This window comes from Babylonia areolata, chromosome 15 (genome assembly GCF_041734735.1).
Source record: "Babylonia areolata isolate BAREFJ2019XMU chromosome 15, ASM4173473v1, whole genome shotgun sequence".
Lineage (NCBI taxonomy): Eukaryota > Metazoa > Mollusca > Gastropoda > Neogastropoda > Buccinidae > Babylonia > Babylonia areolata.
This window is the reverse complement of record NC_134890.1, coordinates 7,115,989-7,134,435: the sequence shown is the minus strand read 5'-3', so window position 1 is coordinate 7,134,435 and position 18,447 is coordinate 7,115,989. Positions and strand designations below refer to the sequence as shown.

Sequence of the window (18,447 nt, the reverse complement as noted above, 5' to 3'; positions counted from 1 at the left end):
CATATGATTTCTAACTGACCTTACACAACCATTAAAAGTGATAATTTGTTATATTTCCTTGCCTTTGACTAAGGTCTTCATAGGAAAGGAAACTGCTGTCCCCATGCACAAGGTGAGAAATATTCCAGACCCCCTTTTCCATCGAATTACTGTGTTATAAAATATTTCCAATTTTCATATTTTGGTTCAGAAACACTGGTTCTACTAAAACTTCTTTGCTGTTTGATAGTGGGAGCTTCTGACAAAATTCTTTGTAGGCTTGGAAATGGTCCATACCTATCAAGATCTTCAATAATGGGATTGATTGCTTTCAGTATTGATGTCCATTTATGGTTTGAAAACTTTTGTTTTACGTATCCAGCTCAGTTTAAGACCTTTAACAAATTGCTTGATATAAAAAATTCCTAGCCCTCCCATTCTTATACTTTTTGTCACTGTTTTTCTACTTATTCAATCCTGCTTTTTGTTCCAAATGAACTTAAAACATGCCTTCTGCAGCTCATCAATATATTCATCAGGCGGATTTGGTAGAAACATCCATAACAGGGTTATTTTTGATAAAATTAGTGATTTAAGAACAGCTATCCTTCCAAAAGGGGTTATCTGTCTTTTTATCCATGTTCTAAATAACATTCTAATTTCAGAGATTTTGTCTTTATACTTTATTTCCTCACATTCTTCTTAATTAACAGTGAACCACACTCCTAAGATCTAATATTTTTTCGGATTCCACACCATTCTTAAATGAGGTAGATATCTAATTTGACACTGTTTTCTGCTACCCCGCCACACTGCTTGAGTTTTACCTGCATTCATGTACAATCCTGAAATACTGCTAAATGAGTCGATTGTCCTTATGACCTCTTCAAATCTACTCTATCTCCGTCATCATTTGGGTGTCATCGGCAAACTGTGCAGTTTTGTGTTCCATAATAACATCAGTACCTTCAATCAGTTCATTTTCTTTTACCATAAAGCCAAGAATTTCAACACATGAAAGAAATAAGTAAGGTGAAATAGGAACACCTTGATCCATTTTCTTTTTTTCTAATAAGTTTTGACTTATTTTCTTTTAATCTATTATTTTCCTGACATGTTCTAACATTCCTGCTTTCAAAGTTCTGTATTTCTGTTTCTAGCTGTTGTTCTTCATCCTCTGTACTATATATTTTCATTGTGGAATATGAGATTGTTTTTGATCTAATCTTCATTAACAGAACACCTAACAATAATTGATCAGATGTTACAAACTGTATTTCTGGCATTGGAATGCTTCTTTATTCATAATTGTATACTGGAACTGCATATTCTCTAATAACATGATTGATTTCTTCTTTGATTTCATTTACATAATGTATGTCTTTCAATAAAGAACTGTTAAATTTCCAAAATGACTTTCATTCAATTTTTTCACCAAATGAAAGGTTTAGAACTATCATTGAATGGTTTGTCCTATAGCCATACTGGATGTCTGCTTCATGTACATATTGTATCAAACATTCAGATATAAGGAAAAAATCCAAACGGCCATCATTGAATGGTCTGTCCTGTAGCTATACTGGATGTCTGCTTCATGTACATACTGTATCAAACATTCAGATATAAGTAAAAAGTCCAAACAACTCTGTTGAAAAGGGGTCTGTGTACGCTATGTAAAACATTTACTGTCAGAGTTTAAAACTCATCAAACATCAAATATGTCTAAGTTTATCACAGTATCTTCTACTTTATCTCTAGCTTTGGGGTTATTTGTGTGTTTATGATTAACTCACTCGGGACGACAAGTTTTCTCCCTTGTTTTTCCCCACAGACAGCCCATTTGTAAGGGTTTGGAAAAAAATTACAAAAAATACAAAATACAGAGTAAGAAGATGAACCTTTCAGAACTGGTTTATTACCTGTTGAGCTATTACATATAAAAAAAAATCAAATTTCTCATCTTATTTTTACAGTTTTGCCATATATAGTAAATAATGCCAATTTTTCACCCCGAATCACCATACCCATGTCCAACCCTTCAGTTTGTAGCATTTCAAGTACTTTGGCAACACTAAAACGTTGCCTTCGCTGCCTTGTTCGCTCCAAAACATTTTGAGAAGAGCCCGCTTTGCTGACGGGCTGGGATGCGAGCAGACGACCAGTCAGTGACTTTGTCAGCGTGTGTGCGAGACAGGCCACACATGGCAGGCTGGCCAATCATACCATTCGATTGTGGAGAGACCCATAATAGCGCTTTCTGCTTGGCTAATCACAGAATCACGTGTACAGCGCGAGATGGATTTTTGTTTTTTGAAAATGCTATTCCATTCCGTCGTCTGAAACCAAATACATTTTATGTAGGAGTGCTCACGCATTCCTTCATCTGGAGAGTGTTAAAATAATCTTTATGTGGGTCAAGAACTAGATTCCAGTCACCTCCAATAATCAAATCTGAGTATCCAATCTCCAATTTTTTTTTTCCAGTTCATCATAAAATCTAGATTTGGCACTCAGCTGGTGATGGGTTCTCACACTGTCTGCCTCTGGTCTTCGAAAGACACCTTGCTGCGATCTTTTTCAGGTTCTTGGCATATGAGGCTTGGAGGTAGATGATGGTATTGCTGCTTTCGCACATTTGAAAATGATCTGAGTCAGTGTCTGCAGGATCATCACTTTGCAAGATTATTTTCATCTAGCTCAACTCTAATTTTGGAACTAAAAATTCCCCAGTTGGCTGTGTCATAGTTCAGGTGGTCAGACAGAGTCACATTCTGTGGAACGGAGGATGACAGGAAAGTGGTCACTCCTGTGCAGATTGTCGTGCACTTTCCATTCATAGTCCAGGACCAATGATGGGTCACAAACTGACAGATCCAGACACAAAAGCTTCCCAGAAGAAAGATGAAGATAAGTAGATTTGTCAATTAGACAGCATAAGTCCATGTCCAAGGAAATGTTTTCTAAGAGAAGACCTTGGGCTGATGTCTCATTCCTATCCCAGAGTGGGAAGTTGCCACTGATATCGCTCAACAGCAAAAAAGGTTGTGGAAGCTGGTTGACAAGATTTCTAGGGTTCTGCCTCAGAACAGGAACAGGAGGAGGAAGATAGGTAGGACAGATAGTGATAGTTTTATGTAGCATGACTCTTGCAGTGTGTTAAGAGAAACAGTACTGTATAAAAGTGACTTGTGTAAAAACATAGCAATGCCTCCTGTCATACCCTCCTGCTTGGGTTGAACAGATTTGAAAATTGCATTAGAACCTGATCGAGTTAAAATGTTGCCATCTCTCTTCAGTCTCATGCAGAGCCAGTACTGTAGGATTAAAATCTTGACAGAGCAACTGGAGTTCTTGAAAACTTGCATAAAATCCACGGATGTTCCACTGGACTATAGCTCTAAAAAAAAAAAAATGAAAAAAAATCTGTAGCAGCCTCTGAACACTTTATCCATCTCTACCTCCTGCTCCTCCATCTGCAATGGGGCATGGTCAGATAAAACTGAAAAACAATTAGCTGTGCTAACATGTGCTGTTCAGCATGGGAGACCCTACCAGGAGCATCAGTGCAAATCAACTATGTATTCAGCCTGAACAGCTACAATGGCAATGCAGGCTGTCGAGTAAGACCAAGAAAGCAAAAAACCTTCAAAAGTACTGATGCCCCCTAGCTTGCTCAATTACTGGCCACTAAGCCTCCAGACCACAACTGTCATTGGAGGAACATGGTGGCGGTCTCCACTCTGGGGGAAGACACTCACTCTGGCTCCGCGACTAAGCCATTACTGTAGTCAGAAGGTGATGTCCTAAGTACGTTAAGTCAAAACAGGTGCTACCAAATACCACTAAAGTGACTCAGCAGCAGTGCAGGGTCTCCTCTAGTGTGTGGCCTCCTGGTGACCTAACATCCATGGTTCCCTATGGACTGCTGGCACTGGGACTGCGACAGACCCACCCTGGTGTGGCTGTGTAGGGGGGACTCTTGTTTTATTTGTAATGCCACTGAAACAGTGCAGATGATACAGCAGCAAAATATTTTAAAAAAAGGTAGTGACCCCCTGGCAGAGGGTCAAGGAAAAGCCAGCTTGACTCCTCGAGGTTCCGGGAGGGTCCTTTTAATTAACACACTGGACCTTCAGATTGGGACGACAGAGAGAGAGAGAGAGGTGACGGAGACAGGGAAAGCGAGAGAGGGAAAGAGACAGATAAATAAAACATTGAGGCCAATGTCAAAGTAGAGGAGAGGAGGGAAGTGAGAGTCATTGAGCGGCAGTCATTCTGACAGGTCTTAAGTGGGAATGGAAGGGCTGGTGAGAAAAGTGCAGGCGCTGGCAGAGAACTTTCACATTCATCAAGATCTATACATCAAAACTGTGCACTAGATGGGATCAAAACAACCATAGACATTGTTAATGCCAACCTCAGTGTGTAAGGTAAAAGGTCCATGCAGTGTCTTTTATCTACTTCTTTATTGTGAAACCAGAACATTCTTGCACTCTGGTTCGCCAAAAAAAGTAGATTTTTTTACTCTAACAGTTGTACTGAAATCCATTTTAGCATACTGGTATACTTCAAGACAAAACTGTAAAAAGCATACTGGTAAACAGGTCTGATATTTATCTTAAATATATGCATATGTTCTATGCTCTATGCGCAGCTGAAAGACACTTTTCCATGTTTATGGATGAAAGTTCTATCTTGTATCTTGTCAACGTACCATACTGGTGATACTTGAGCGTCGGCTGGCAGGCACATTCCAATTTCCTGCACCTGGTATGTTCCTGCAAACAGACATGGGGAGTTTGTATCATAATCCCTGTTTGGTTAAATATACTTACCATGTCAAACTGATGCAAACTAGGCCTATTGGTTTGCTTTGTTTGGTAAAAATTCCCAGCTAACACAGTAATAAGGCATCCCACTACTAGTCCGCCATCTACTTGCCAATCAAACACCATTTCCAGTCAGATCTGATGACTTCCTATGGTCAGCAAAGAACGCCCCATGTAAATCACAACATGAACTGTGGGGGCAGACGGGCAGGCATTCAATTTGACATGGTAAGTATATTTAACCTAACAGGTGGTATAATACAAACTCCCCATTTGGTGTCATGTACTGTATCATATCAAACTGATGCAAAATTCAAGGCAAAAGGAGGGTAATGTCTGTTGGTTTGCATGGGGAGCCCTGGTAAAAAGTGAAAGCTGTGTTCGCCACAACATTGCAAACCCCTTGGAACCGTTCGTTTTGATCAAACAGAAATCCCTGGGGTACAAATTGACAGAGGGATTCTCCAAACAGCAGAAGGCTGCCTCCAAAATGTGCCAAAGAGGCACAGAATGTTTACAGCTGATAAAGTGGCCCACACCTCATGTGTTCTCGGTTTAAAGAAGCTAAGGTCTCTATCTGCCTGGAGTAGGCTTTCACAGTGACCCAAGAACCCAAATGAGAAAAGGTACCAGCAGTAATCTGTTTCTTGTAATTATCCTCACTGGAATTGAGAAGACATCTCTGAGAGGAATGTCTACTATGAGACATATCTCAGTACAATGAGAAAACAGAGTATGGCTGCCTACATGGTGGGGTAAAAACTGTCATACATGTAAAAGCCCATTTGTGTACATACCAGTGAACATGGGAGTTGCAGCTCACGAACAAGAAGAGGAGGCACCTCAATAGGTGCTGATTTAAATCAAATCAAATTATGGTGCTTAGAGCCTCGCCAACCGCTAAGGCCATCTCTCAAGGCTATAGCCACGTTTGCATCTACTTCAAGTCAAGGGTGAAAATACACAATAAAACTAGTCACCACTTCAAGCTTTCCATTCAAAGTTTAAAAACCCTCCAAAGTTTAAAACCTTCCAATCTGATTAAAAATGTTCACTTCTTTCAAAAAGTCCATCAGCATCCATGGAGGGACATCACAAAACAAAGTCTTGAGAGAAACCACCGTGTATTGTCTGTGTCTAACGCCATACAGATCCCAGCAGTCAAGGAGCACATGTTTCACAGTGAGAGGCTCATCACAGGGAATACATTGAAGGGCCTCTTCCCCCTTCAACAAATAGAGAATGAGTAAGAAAAGTGTGCCCTGTGCGTAGACTGCACAGCACAGATTCTTCACCAACAATGGGAGGGTCTCTTGTAGGTCTGGATGGAATAAGAACAGCTTGCTGTCCGTCTGGGTGTTCCACTCCTCTTGCCAAAGATCCTTAATGTAAGTGTTCACCTTCTGCTTCATGTCTGTGTATGGTACGAAGGATCTCAATAATTTTCCCTTTAAAAACATGCTGTTTATCAACAAAAGCTTTCCTTTCTGTGGTTTCCAAACGGACCAGGTGGTCAATGGTAGACCGATGCTTGCAGAAACCGCACTGCTCTTTCGCCAGAAGGCTGTTGGTTTCTAGTTTCTACATCAGTCTACCACTGACCGTCAGTCTCTAGTTTCCACATCAGTCTACCACTGACCATCTTCTCCATCAATTTACAAATGCAGCTGGTCAGTGCAATTGGGTGGTAACTGGAAGGGTTAGAGAGGTCTTTTCCTGGTTTTGGTACAGGGATTATGAGGGCTTTCTGCCAAGAGAATGGGAAAAAGCCTGTGGTCCAGATATGTTTGTAAACTTTCAGCAGAGTTTCCAGACAGGTTTCCAGAAGATGTTTCTAAAGTTTGAAGTGGATCTCGTCCAATCCAGGAGAGGACTCTGTACAGGTTTGAAGGGCTGATTTTGATTTGTTCAGAGTGAATGGAAGGTTATAGTTTTCAGTGTTGTCCGATGAAATGTTGCAGGGCGTTCTTTCTTTCAGGCTTTTGGCTTTGAGGAAAAGAGCCGATTTATTGGCAGATGCAGAGTTCAATTCTATACTGGAGGCCAGCAAATTGGCAACTGCCTTCTTCTCTGTGATCAAAACGTCTGAGAGTTTGAGACGGTGTAAAGTTGGGCAAACATTTTTACCTCTGATTTTATTTAAAACTTTCCACACTTTCTTCTTCTGTGTGTTCAAGGTTAACGAAGAGCAAAAATCTCTCCAGGACTGTCGCTTTCTCTTTTTGAAAATGTATCTCGCTTTTGCCCTCTGCTGCTGATGGGTTCGAACACCGTCTGTCTCCGGTCTCCAAAAGACATGCCATTGTGGTCTTTTCTGAGACTTTCAGGCATCCTGACATTCTGCGTTGAACCAGGGTGTTCTTGGCATCTGAGGCTTGGAGGCATAAGATGGGACTGGAACTCTGGTGCATTCTAACATTGTCCATGTCAGAGTTACAGGAGGATCTTCGCTTTGCAAGACTGTTTCTTCCTGCAGCTCCACTCTTATTTTGGAAATAAAAATTCCCAAGTTAGCTTTGTCATAGTTCAGGCAGTCAGGCAGGCAGTCACCTTCCACATCTGTGGAACGAAGGATGACAGGAAAGTAGTCACTCCCATGCAGATCGTTGTGCACTTTCCACTCGAAGTCCAAGACCAACAATAGATCACAGACCGTTCTGCTAAGATCTCCCTTCTAGGGTGCCTCAGTGCGTCCCTAGCAAGGGAGTGAACTCTGTAGCCGCACCTCCTCGCCACGTTAATGTGGGTGTTCCTGCGGGGACATGGGGCAGAATGGGCATGACCTAGTCATGGCGAACGCGGCATGGGTGCGGACGATCGGCGCAATAGCAAGACTAGCTCTCGGCAACTCACTCAAGAGAGGTCACAGACTAGACTGGTCAGGGTAGATGGAGTTCATTAGCCTTGGCAGGCAGTCCATCTAGGAGAAGGAAAACTCTGATTTCAAACCAACGGGTGGGATACCCAGCAAACAATCCCCCCCTGTGCTCACAGGGCAGGTCTTTGGACCATGAGCCCCGGGTAGATGGAGCTCGTTAACCTTGACAGGCAGTCCATCTAGGGGAGGGATCCCCAATCTCTCACATCCCCCTGTGCCCACAGGGCAGGACTCTTTAGACCTGAGCTAAGGGAGAAGCCCCCTGACAGAAAACTTGATCCGGCCTGCCGAAGACGGAGTGTGTCAGCTACGGTGCAGGTTTCTGGTTAAAAATTCAGGACACACACGCATCAACGATTATGGTTATGCGTCAGACCACTTTGTCGTCATGGCGTCGTCCCTATCAGCGACAACCGGGGAGGGACGGAGCCGGGCCTCCTGCCTCAAAGGGGCCCACCAAAGCGACCGGTGCCTCTGTCAACCTGAAGGTCAGGGGAAGGCAGAGTAGAGCGACTGACCAGACAAATTCACCACCTGTCAACCTCACAGTAGCTCAGTGGAATGCAGAAGGGCTGAGAAACAAGAAACCAGAACTCCAGGAGTTTCTCCGAAATAACAACATTGATGTCATCTGCATTCAGGAGACCCATTTGAAAGATCCCCAAAGATTTTTTATTAGAGGCTACGAAGCCTTCCGCCAAGATCGAGAGGACAGACACAAGGGAGGAATCCTCACCCTCATCAAAATCTCCATCCCTGCAGTAGAAACAAGCAGATCGGGAAAAGAGGAGCTAGAGCATCACACAGTCAAGCTGCTACTGCCCAGCGGAGAACTACTGATCACCAACTGCTACAGCCCTCCAGGCTCAGCTCTAGCGCTACACAAAGTGAGACTTGAAGCTTCCAGACACCTTGTGGTTGGAGACTTCAACAGCCACTCGCCAAGCTGGGGCTATGAGGAAATGGACTCACGTGGTGAGGAAGTAGAGGACTGGATGATGGACAACAAGCTCATCCTCATCAACCATCCAGAGGACAAACCCACCTGCTACTCCAGAGCATGGAAGACCTGCTCAACACCAGATCTGGCCATCGCCACAGAAGAGGTTCAGCGACTCACCTCCAGAACAGTCAACACACAGCTAGGGGGAAGCGACCATCTGCCAGTCATCCTCAGCATTTCCAGCATAGGATGCACCCAGCACAGAATGGAACCCAGCTGGAACTTCAAACGAGCTAACTGGACTCTCTTCAAAGGAAAAGCAGACAACCTCTGCCAAGACATCAGTACCTCCAACAACCTCAACAACAATGTCAACCTTTTCAGCGATGCACTGCTGCGAGCAGCAAAGCAGTCCATCCCAAGAGGGAAACGCAGAAACTACAAGCCCTACTGGAGTGACACTCTGAAACAGCTCCATGCAGACCTAGACTCCACCAGAGAAACCATGGAGCAGAGCCCCACTCCTGACAACATCCGGGAATACAACACCATCAAAGAAACCTTCCAACAGCAGAAGAGAACAGAGATACAGAGGAGCTGGAATGAGAAGACCAGCAGTCTCAACATGGAGAAGGACACCGGCAAGTTGTGGAACCTGACCAAGCTTCTGAACGAAGACACGGGCACCAGACACAGCAGAACTGTCATTGAGGAAAATGGCAAGCACCACGCGGGCAAGCAGGCAGCCAACATCCTTGCAGACTTTTACAGAGAGGGCAGCACCACAACACTCCCTGAAGCCCGAGTGCAGGAAGTCCAGAGGGAGATCAAGGAGAAGCTGAAACAGCAGAACCCGAGTCAGTCCATGATGACAGCCTTCTCCATGGCCGAACTCAGTGCAGCTATCAGGAAACTGAAGAAAAAGAAAGCCCCTGGGAAAGACGGCATCCCGAATGACATGATCAAGAACCTGGGACCTGTAGCCAGACAGAAGCTCCTCTTGATCATCAACCAGTCCTGGGACACAGGGAAACTTCCAGACCAGTGGAGAGAAGCCATCATCGTCCCCATCAGAAAGAAGCAGAAGGATAAGACTAAGAAGTCCAGCTATCGACCAATCAGCCTCCTGAGTTGTCTGGGCAAGGTGATGGAAAGGATGGTGAACACTCAACTCCTGAAACACCTTGAAGAAAACCACCTGCTCAGCAATACCCAATCAGCCTACAGGAAAAACCGCAGCACCGAAGACCAGCTGGTGTACCTTGCACAGGAGATAGAGACTGCCTTTCAAGAAAAGAAGAAGGTGCTTGCAGTCTTCGTGGACCTAACCAAGGCCTTCGACAAGGTCTGGAAGGCAGGACTTCTCCTGAAGCTCCTCAACAAGAAAGTGGAAGGGAAGATATACCGCTGGATCCAGGATTTCCTCCAACACCACAGGGCAAGGGTAAAACTCGACGGAAAAACCAGCCATCGGGTCACTCTACAGCAAGGTGTGCCGCAAGGAGGAGTCATTTCCCCTACACTTTTCCTCATCTTCATCGACGACATCGCTGAGAAGATCTCCAAGCATGTCTCCAGAGCCCTCCACGCTGATGACTTTGCTGCCTGGAGTGCTGCGGAATACCTCACGTCCGCCAGCCACAGAATGCAGGAAGCACTCAACCACGTGGGAACATGGGCCTCTGCCTGGGGAGTAGACATCAACACCACCAAGACAGTCTCAGCAATCTTCTCGCTGTCACCGATGTCAGAAACCTCCCACCTCAAACTGAACGGAAAGCAGTTGAAACAGGATGACACGCCAATGTACCTGGGTGTGAAGCTCGACAAGCGATTGACATGGAACCCCCATCTCAAGGACATCGAGAGACGAGCAACCAGAAAACTGGCCATCCTGAAAAAACTCGCCGGGACCTCTTGGGGTGCCAACAGCAGCATACTGCAGAGGGTGTACACTGGAACTGTCAGGCCAACTCTGGAGTATGGCAGCACTGCCTGGGCCACGGCATCAGCAACCAACACAAGCCGCCTGAGCAAAGTTCAGAACGCAGGGCTACGGCTGATCACTGGCGGGATAAAGACGACTCCAATTCAGGCGATGGAGAAACACACAGGCCTCCACCCACTCGAAGATAGACGAGAGGAAAAAGTATTCATCCACAGCGAGAAGCTCCTGCGCATGCCAACTCACCCAATGCACGAAAAACTGAAGCACCCAACAAAGAACAGACTGAAGCGGACCAGCTTCAACCACCTCTCCAAGGCCCTGCACCGCCAACATGAAGACCTGCTGCCCTCGTCCCCTGCCGAGATGGAAACACTCCCCGACTTTGAGGAGCCGGCCGACCAACTGGAAGGAGTCTCAATCATCACAAAAGTCCCTGGCATCGACCAAAAGGACTGCCAAGCCCCACCCCTGCTGAAAGCTCTGACATTGGAGATGATTGAGACTCGGTACAACCCCAGCGAATGGACGCACGTCTTCACAGACGGATCCTCGGAGGGAGCGGTGAAGAATGGAGGAGCAGGCATCTTCATCAGGCACACAGATGGAAGACTGACCCCTGGAGCCTTCCCCACAGGAAGAATCTCCTCGAACTACAGAGCGGAGACAGCAGCACTACTCCATGCTGCACAAGGCCTCAGGACGTCAGTCAACCCACCACCAAAGATAGCCTTCTTCACTGACTGCAGATCTCTCCTGCAGGGACTCCAGTCAACCAGAAACGAACAGCAGCTGACAAACATCAAAGCAGCCCTTCATGACCTCTCAAAACGGTCGACTGTCACTGTTCAGTGGGTTCCTTCTCACTGTGGGGTCACGGGGAACGAAAAGGCCGATGCTCTCTCCAAGGCAGGCAGCAAAATGAAGCAGTTCAGCCACCCCATGACCTACAGAGAGGCCAGGACCATCATCCACAACCGTTACCAGAACCAGTGGAAGAGAAGGCTGGGTGCAAACAGTGGTGTCGATCCAATCCACCAGCTCCAGAGACACCAGCAGACAGTCCTCTTCAGACTGAGAACTGGCCACTGCCGACTACTGAGTCACCTTCAACGTATGAAGATCGCCCACACTGATGAGTGTCCATGTGGCACTGGACCCCACACCCCTGAACACATCCTCCAACACTGCCCAACCCATGAAGCTCTACGGCGTCAAACCTGGCCAGGGGGCACAGAGCTACAGGCGCAGCTTTGGGGAGACCGCCACGACCTGGAGAAGACCGTGGGTTACATCGTGGCGACAGGGGTGACCGTCTGACGCAGCCAAAACATCGAACGCAGAAGAAGAAGATCACAGACCAACAGATCTAGACACGAGACCTTCCCAGAAGAAAGATGAAGGTAAGTGGGTGATTTGTCGTTTAGACAACATAAGTCCATGTCTGAAAGAAAGTTTTCGAAGAGAAGACCTCAGGCTGATGTCACCTCACTACCCCAGACAAACAAAATTTTTTCCACTTTTCCTCATGAGGTAGCATTAACAATCGCAGCTGCACCGGGCATTCCATAACACACTCGCTGGCAGCCGTTTGACTTCAGCACCCCACATGACAAGCTAATCTGCATACATATCAAAAACTGCCTTGCATGCGATACAAGAGGAAATTTTTGGAGCAAAATAGATCACGACAGCAGCTTTTACTGCTGCTGAAGTGATTGAAATGCTTCAAACTGAAGGTTTCGACATCTACGAGGTTGATGAAGACTTTGAATAAAGTATCTGCAGTGAAGAAAGCTACCAGCAAGAAGGTACTGACAGTGACTCAGTTTCTGAGGGCAGTGAAGAACGAAGGGGGTGAGCACACATGACATGAGGAGAAGGGTCAGTAGGTCAAGAACAGCGAGTTTCATTCATTACTTAGTTTTGTATTTTTTGTGATTTTTTTCCTAACCCTAACAAATGCGTCCTCTGTAGGGAAAAGCATGGGAGAAAACTATTTGTCCTGAGTGAGTTAAAACCATAGATATTCCACTGAATGATCACTATAAAAAGTTAGTTTAAATTGTAGCAGCATCCTAGTCCATCTTTATCTCCTGCTCCTCCGCTTGCTATGGCCCAAGGTCAGATAAGATTGAAAATCGATTTGTTGTACTTATTTCAGCTATGTCTGGCCAAGCCAGAAAATCCACCACCTCAGCCTCCCCTGATGCCACCGGTTCTCCCTCCTTACTTGGTTTTGGAGGGGGGTGAGGCTTCTGGGCACTCCCACCAGAGGTGCTGATCTTCATCCTCCCCAGATACAATGAAAGACAAGGGCCTGATCCTCACCACAGGAGATGACACCTATAGGTCTCGACTCTTAGAAACTCCGGAAGAAAACAGAATGTGATGGAACATTCCCTTAGTGGAAGTCCATGACCAGAGGCGAACCCCTCAGACCATGCATCCCACCTCTACTTTGGCAAGTGGCCAGCAAAGGGAGAAAAGAAGTCATGAGACTGAGCATATCAGAGTGAACAGAACCCCAACAGTGCTTTCTCAATGAAATCTATAACAAGGAACAAATTCTGCAAGGGAACTCCACAGTGGATGAGAGGCTCCTAGAAAAGCCCCTTCTGGAGAGTACTCTGAGAAGGAAGTCCACTGAACTCCCTGAACAGAGCTGTCTCAGCAGATGTTTGATTCTGAATTCCAGAGGAGATAAGTGAGCAAGGGACAACAGGTTTGGGTACCAAGGTTGGATCAGGCACATGGGTGCAATCAGGAAGAGCTGTGGATTTTCCAACCTAGCTCACTGAATCACCTTGGACAGGACCTGAGTGGGGGTAAGGGCATAAATGATGAAGTTGCTCCAATGCAAAGAGAGAGAGCCACTGTCCCGGCTTCCAGGTCTGAGACAGTGAGACAAACATGGGGAGTCTCAACAGAACCTCATCTCAAAGGGGTCAAGCAACAGTCAAAACCACAGTACCCACATCCCCTGAGGGGTAAAAGGACCACACTGTCTGAAGGACACTACCTGACTGTACCTAAGGGTGTCTGCCAAAACACTGGCGTTACCAGCTATGTGACTCACTGAGGGAGCAATGACCCTGTAATGGCACCAACAGAGGGGGGGGGGGGGGCAAGCCCACAGCGAGAGGGTCACCCAATGCCTCCCAACACACCTCCCTCCCCTTTTTTTTTCTTCACATAATGCACCACTGTTGTGTTGTCTGTGAACAACCATATGGTCTCCCAGAGGCCACTTCCAAGAAAGGAGAAAAGCCCTGCAAACCACTTCACATAGCAGAACGCTGAAGGACCACTAACTATCCTGTGAAGACCAAGCCCCACCACATGGACATGGTCCATATGAGCTCTGCAAGCCCTGTTTGAGCATCCATGAAGAGCACCACCTGAAGAGCAGGGGGATCAATATCCACACCCTGTGCCAGAAGAGATGAGAGCAGACATATGGATGTATTGTAGAGAAAAGCACATGTCCAGACAGGTCTGTATGACCCAAGGCTGTGTCTTCTAGTGCCAGCAGTTTAAGTTTGAGGAACTTGTCCCTGGGTAAGAAGTGTAAGCAACCCCATCCTTTGCCCTGGCAGCATGTACCAAAATACTAGCACCAAAGCAAACCAGTCACAGTCTCCTGTCATGCTACTGGTAAGTATGCCTGTATAGATTCCCTGTTCACAGGGGTTGAACAACTCAAGGTGCTGGAAAAGTGCTGAGTCGTTTGGGATGCTGACCTTTGGCCAGGCCTCCCACCGAGCAGAACACCTGAAGGGAAGAGGCTTGCACTGCTTGGGTTGGGGCTGTAGCTGAATAAGCCGCTGCTGCTAAAGCAGTAACACAGAGAAGAAGTTGGGCTGGCAACTTCATAAACCTATAAAGGCACACAACAACCCAAGGAAAAGAGATCCAAGTATGAGGCAACCTTTGTGATTGTCTCAGCCCTATGGCTGCCAAAAGGGGGTGTGGAAAGTGTCACAGCTCGTTGGCGATCGTTGTGCGTGTTTTTGTGCTCCTCTCTTTTCCTTCCCTTCTCCCCCTTTCTCTCTTCCCCCCTTCTCTCTCCCTTCCCCCCCACTCTCTCCACCTCTCTCCTTCAACTCCCTCTCTCCTTTGTGTGTATGCATGTGCATCTCTGAGGGTATGTGGCATGTCCCTTCTCTTGAACATTTTTTTTTTCACTTTGAGCAAGTTCAGAAACTTATGGAGTTTTGGAGAAAGATTCCCCTTGGCTGTTGATGCCAAGCTCTCCTAGAGACGGGTCACCATTCCAGCGTGTGAGCTGTTGGGTGCCATCTGTGAAGTCATGGGATGTTTCCTTCTTAACCCCTTCTTCGGTGTGTGTCAGTGTTGGTCTGTGTGGGTCTCTGTTTCCACCCTGGGCCAGTGGTGTGCTTGTTTACCTGGTGACATATTTTCCTGTGACATTTTCTCCCCGTGCCACTACCTTCAACTGATCTCCAGGACAACTCTGGAACGGTCCTTGTTCCCCTTCTACCTTGTCCTTCCCAAAACTTCCTCACTCCCACTCCACACTTCCAATGTACCCTTTCCCACTTTCCCATTGTCCCTCTTGCCCCGACCTTCCCCAGCCATCGACTCTTCACCTGTCAGGAGTAGTTCTAGTCCTGTGAACTCTGGCAGCATCGTTGAACTGAACTGGTGCTGCAGTTGTCTGCGACTGAAGTACAATTGTGCTGTGGTTAGACGGGGGGTATTTATTTGATTGCTTGTGCTTTGATTTGTCACAAATACTTACTTTGCACGACTACAGTAAAACAACGAGCTGAACTCTTCTGTATTTCTGTGTTTGTGTTGTTGGGATGTTAGTTAGTCTGGGAAGGGGTGGGGGGTACATGGCCAACCCCTTACGGGTTGTGGCAGAAAGGCCCAAAGACGGAGCACTGCTGTGCCGGGATTGACTCAAGGCTAAAGGATGTTAAGGTATCAGAGAAATGCATCCCTCAGCCAGAACATAATTAAATGTGTGCTGTAAACACATCTGCCACTGCTGTCAGACTCAAAGCCACTGTATTGGCATAAAATCTAAAAGAGTCTCTGAAGAAGCCCTGTGACTAAGAAGAAGACTCCGCACCAGGGTTAGTGAGCATACCCAGCCTTCTTCCTATAAGTATGTGTACAGTGCCACTGTTGTGCTCAGTTTCTGTGAAGCATATGATTATCATCAATCTATGGTAAGACGTTCAACGGAGTTCACTTAACAACATTTAAATAATCATTATGATCTATGATGCTTTGGTTTTTCTGGTTGTTTTTGGATCAGTTCAGTTCAGTGAAATAAAAACTGATGGAGTCCTGAACAGCAACTAAAATTTCAGTTTCCATTTTGATCTCTGTCTACTCTTCACGCTAACCCTGATTTTAAGTTTCTTTGGACATTATACTTGTATGAAGGTTCAAGATACATATTTGTGTGTGTGTTTGAGTGTACATATGTATGAATGTGTTGTATTGTATCATGTCTTGTATTTGTGTGTGTGTATGTGTGTGTTTATGTTGTGTTTGTGTGATGGTGTGGTGGTGTGTGGCATAGTGTTGTGTGGTGTGGTGTGACATGCATGCGTGCATGCTTGCATGTGTGTTTGCGCATGCATGTGAGCATGTTTGCTTGTTTGTGGATGCCCACATTCCAAAACTGTCACTCCATATCTAGGACAAATGTGTAAGCATCCCCCAACTCCTAAAACAACAACTCTGATCAACAACACTCACTGACCTTGCAAAAGATGGCCAGGCATTGTCCAGGTCATAACCTCGAGGTGAGAGGTCAAAGTGCAAGCTGTTCAAGTCATAGAGAGTGTTGATAATGGAAGATGAAATGTCTGGTTTCAGCCATATCCCACCAGGATTGTACCATTCCCTGACCACAAAAAAATAATCACCAACTCAAAGAGGCAAGTGACCAAGCCTAAAGTCAACCAGTTAAGCATATACCAGCATGATAACAATGTCAGGCTCAAAAGTGAATCGTATTATAAGCATCATCCATATCTGTCAAATATTCAAAGTCAGTCATTTATGTGCATCATCATCCTTATTAGTGAAATACTCAGTCAAACACTCAGTCAGTCATATTATCATCATTCTTATTAGTCAAAGACTTAAAGTCAATCATCTCACCAGCATCATCAAGCAGACAGCCCAGAGCCAACACCACTAGTCCTACTCCTGTGCACACACCCCCAGCCCCCCGTTTCGGTTTTTGTCAATCCTTGGCTTCAGCAATGCATTTATCCAGACCCAGATCCTTATTAGTAACATATTCAATGTCAGGCATATTACCATCATTATTCTTATTAGTAAAAGACAGTCAATCATATCATCATCTTTATTAATCAAGGACTTGATCTTGATAATATAATTAGCATCATCTTAATCAGTTGAAGACTCTACTGTCATCAGCATCATCTTTATCAGTCAATGCCTTACAAAAAAACAACAACAACAAAAACAAAAAACCCCACAACAAACATGAAAATTCTTTAACTGTCCTAAATTTATCTTGAAAACTCTCACTTTGCCATTCTTACGCACCTCTTATGAAATTATTCAAGTAAGAGTGTCAGCATGCGGAAAAACTGTCTATTTCTGGTACATCTACTGTACTTTTCCAAGTGCTAAAAATAAACTAACAGATGCTGTGTTCTTGTGGCAATTCCCAGAGATGCCTGACTTTTCCAACAACTGTTCTGCAAGTGGTATTATTGTTGGAGATATGAACTTCCATTACCATGATGAACCTTGTCAATCAAATATGGTAAAAATGAATGATCTTTTAAATACATTTCGCTTTAGTCAATCAGTGTCAGCCTACTCACAACTGTGATCAAATCATAGATTCGGTTACATTTCGACCACAGGACAATTTTATACAGTTTACCACTGTGACCGAAGAGCTTAGCTCTAACCATTTCTGTGTTGTCTGTGATGTTCACATTGAGACTCCCGGCTGCAAAGAGACTGCAACCTTCATTCCTTGAACAGAGAGGCTTTCAGGCAGGACTTGTGTAGTAGGACTGTGTCACCCACTCTTTGCCCTTCCATAGAACAACTGGACTACACTCTACATGCTGCATTGGACAGACATGCTCCTGTTACCCACTGTAAAGTCAAGGATGGACAGGTCTGCCCCTTGGTACTTTAGTATATAGAAGAGCTTAGGACAGCTAAGAAATAAAGATGACATGCAGAGTAAAAAGACTAAACTGATTGTTTGCTAACAAATCTTTGCCTCTGCTTATATAAAAGTCACCAAGATTGTCCAAAAGCAAAAAAATCACCAAGACTGTCCAAAAAGCAAATACAGTGTATTACAGTGTTTATTTTTTCAGGTAACAAATCTTTGAGGCAACTGTTTAGTGCGTGTGGCAGACTCATTGGCAATGAAAAGTCATCTTCCCTCCTTGATTTGTATCCTGTTAGTCAGTTGCCAACTGTTTTTGGTGATTATTTTAGAACTAAGATTGCTAACATTCGCTCTGAACTTGATCGCAGGGGCACTAACCATATAGCAGAGTCTTGTAACACTGGTACTTTTGTTACTTCTAAGTTTGATGTATTTCATCCCGTTTCTCAGAGTGAACTTGGAAAGATTATTTGAAAGTTGAAGTCTACCAGTTGTTCCCTCGACTTGATTCTCACTTCATTGTTGGTTGATTGCCTTGGTGAACTGCTGCCCACCCTTACTCACATTGTCAATAAAGTCTGCTGTCTGGCCTTTTCCCTTCCATTTTTTAAGACTGCTGTGGTCAAACCATTGTTAAAAAAGCCCTACCTTGACCAAAACAATTTGAAGAACTACCACCCGGTGTCTAACCTGTCCTTCTTGTTTGAAATAATCAAAAAG

General features: G+C 45.1%; 1 protein-coding gene across 5 annotated transcripts in view; it reads right to left on the bottom strand.

Moving 5' to 3' along the window:
- The window catches only part of LOC143290403 (uncharacterized), a 134,845-nt gene that overhangs the window by 87,598 nt on the left and 28,800 nt on the right, over positions 1-18,447 (bottom strand). For all 5 annotated transcript variants that reach the window (XM_076599809.1, XM_076599805.1, XM_076599807.1 and 2 more), the window contains exons 6-7: positions 16,318-16,461; positions 4,694-4,757 (exon numbers count right to left, since the gene is read on the bottom strand). In XM_076599809.1, the coding sequence (XP_076455924.1) occupies positions 4,694-4,757; positions 16,318-16,461 (208 nt within the window). The remainder of the gene's footprint in view (positions 1-4,693; positions 4,758-16,317; positions 16,462-18,447) is intronic.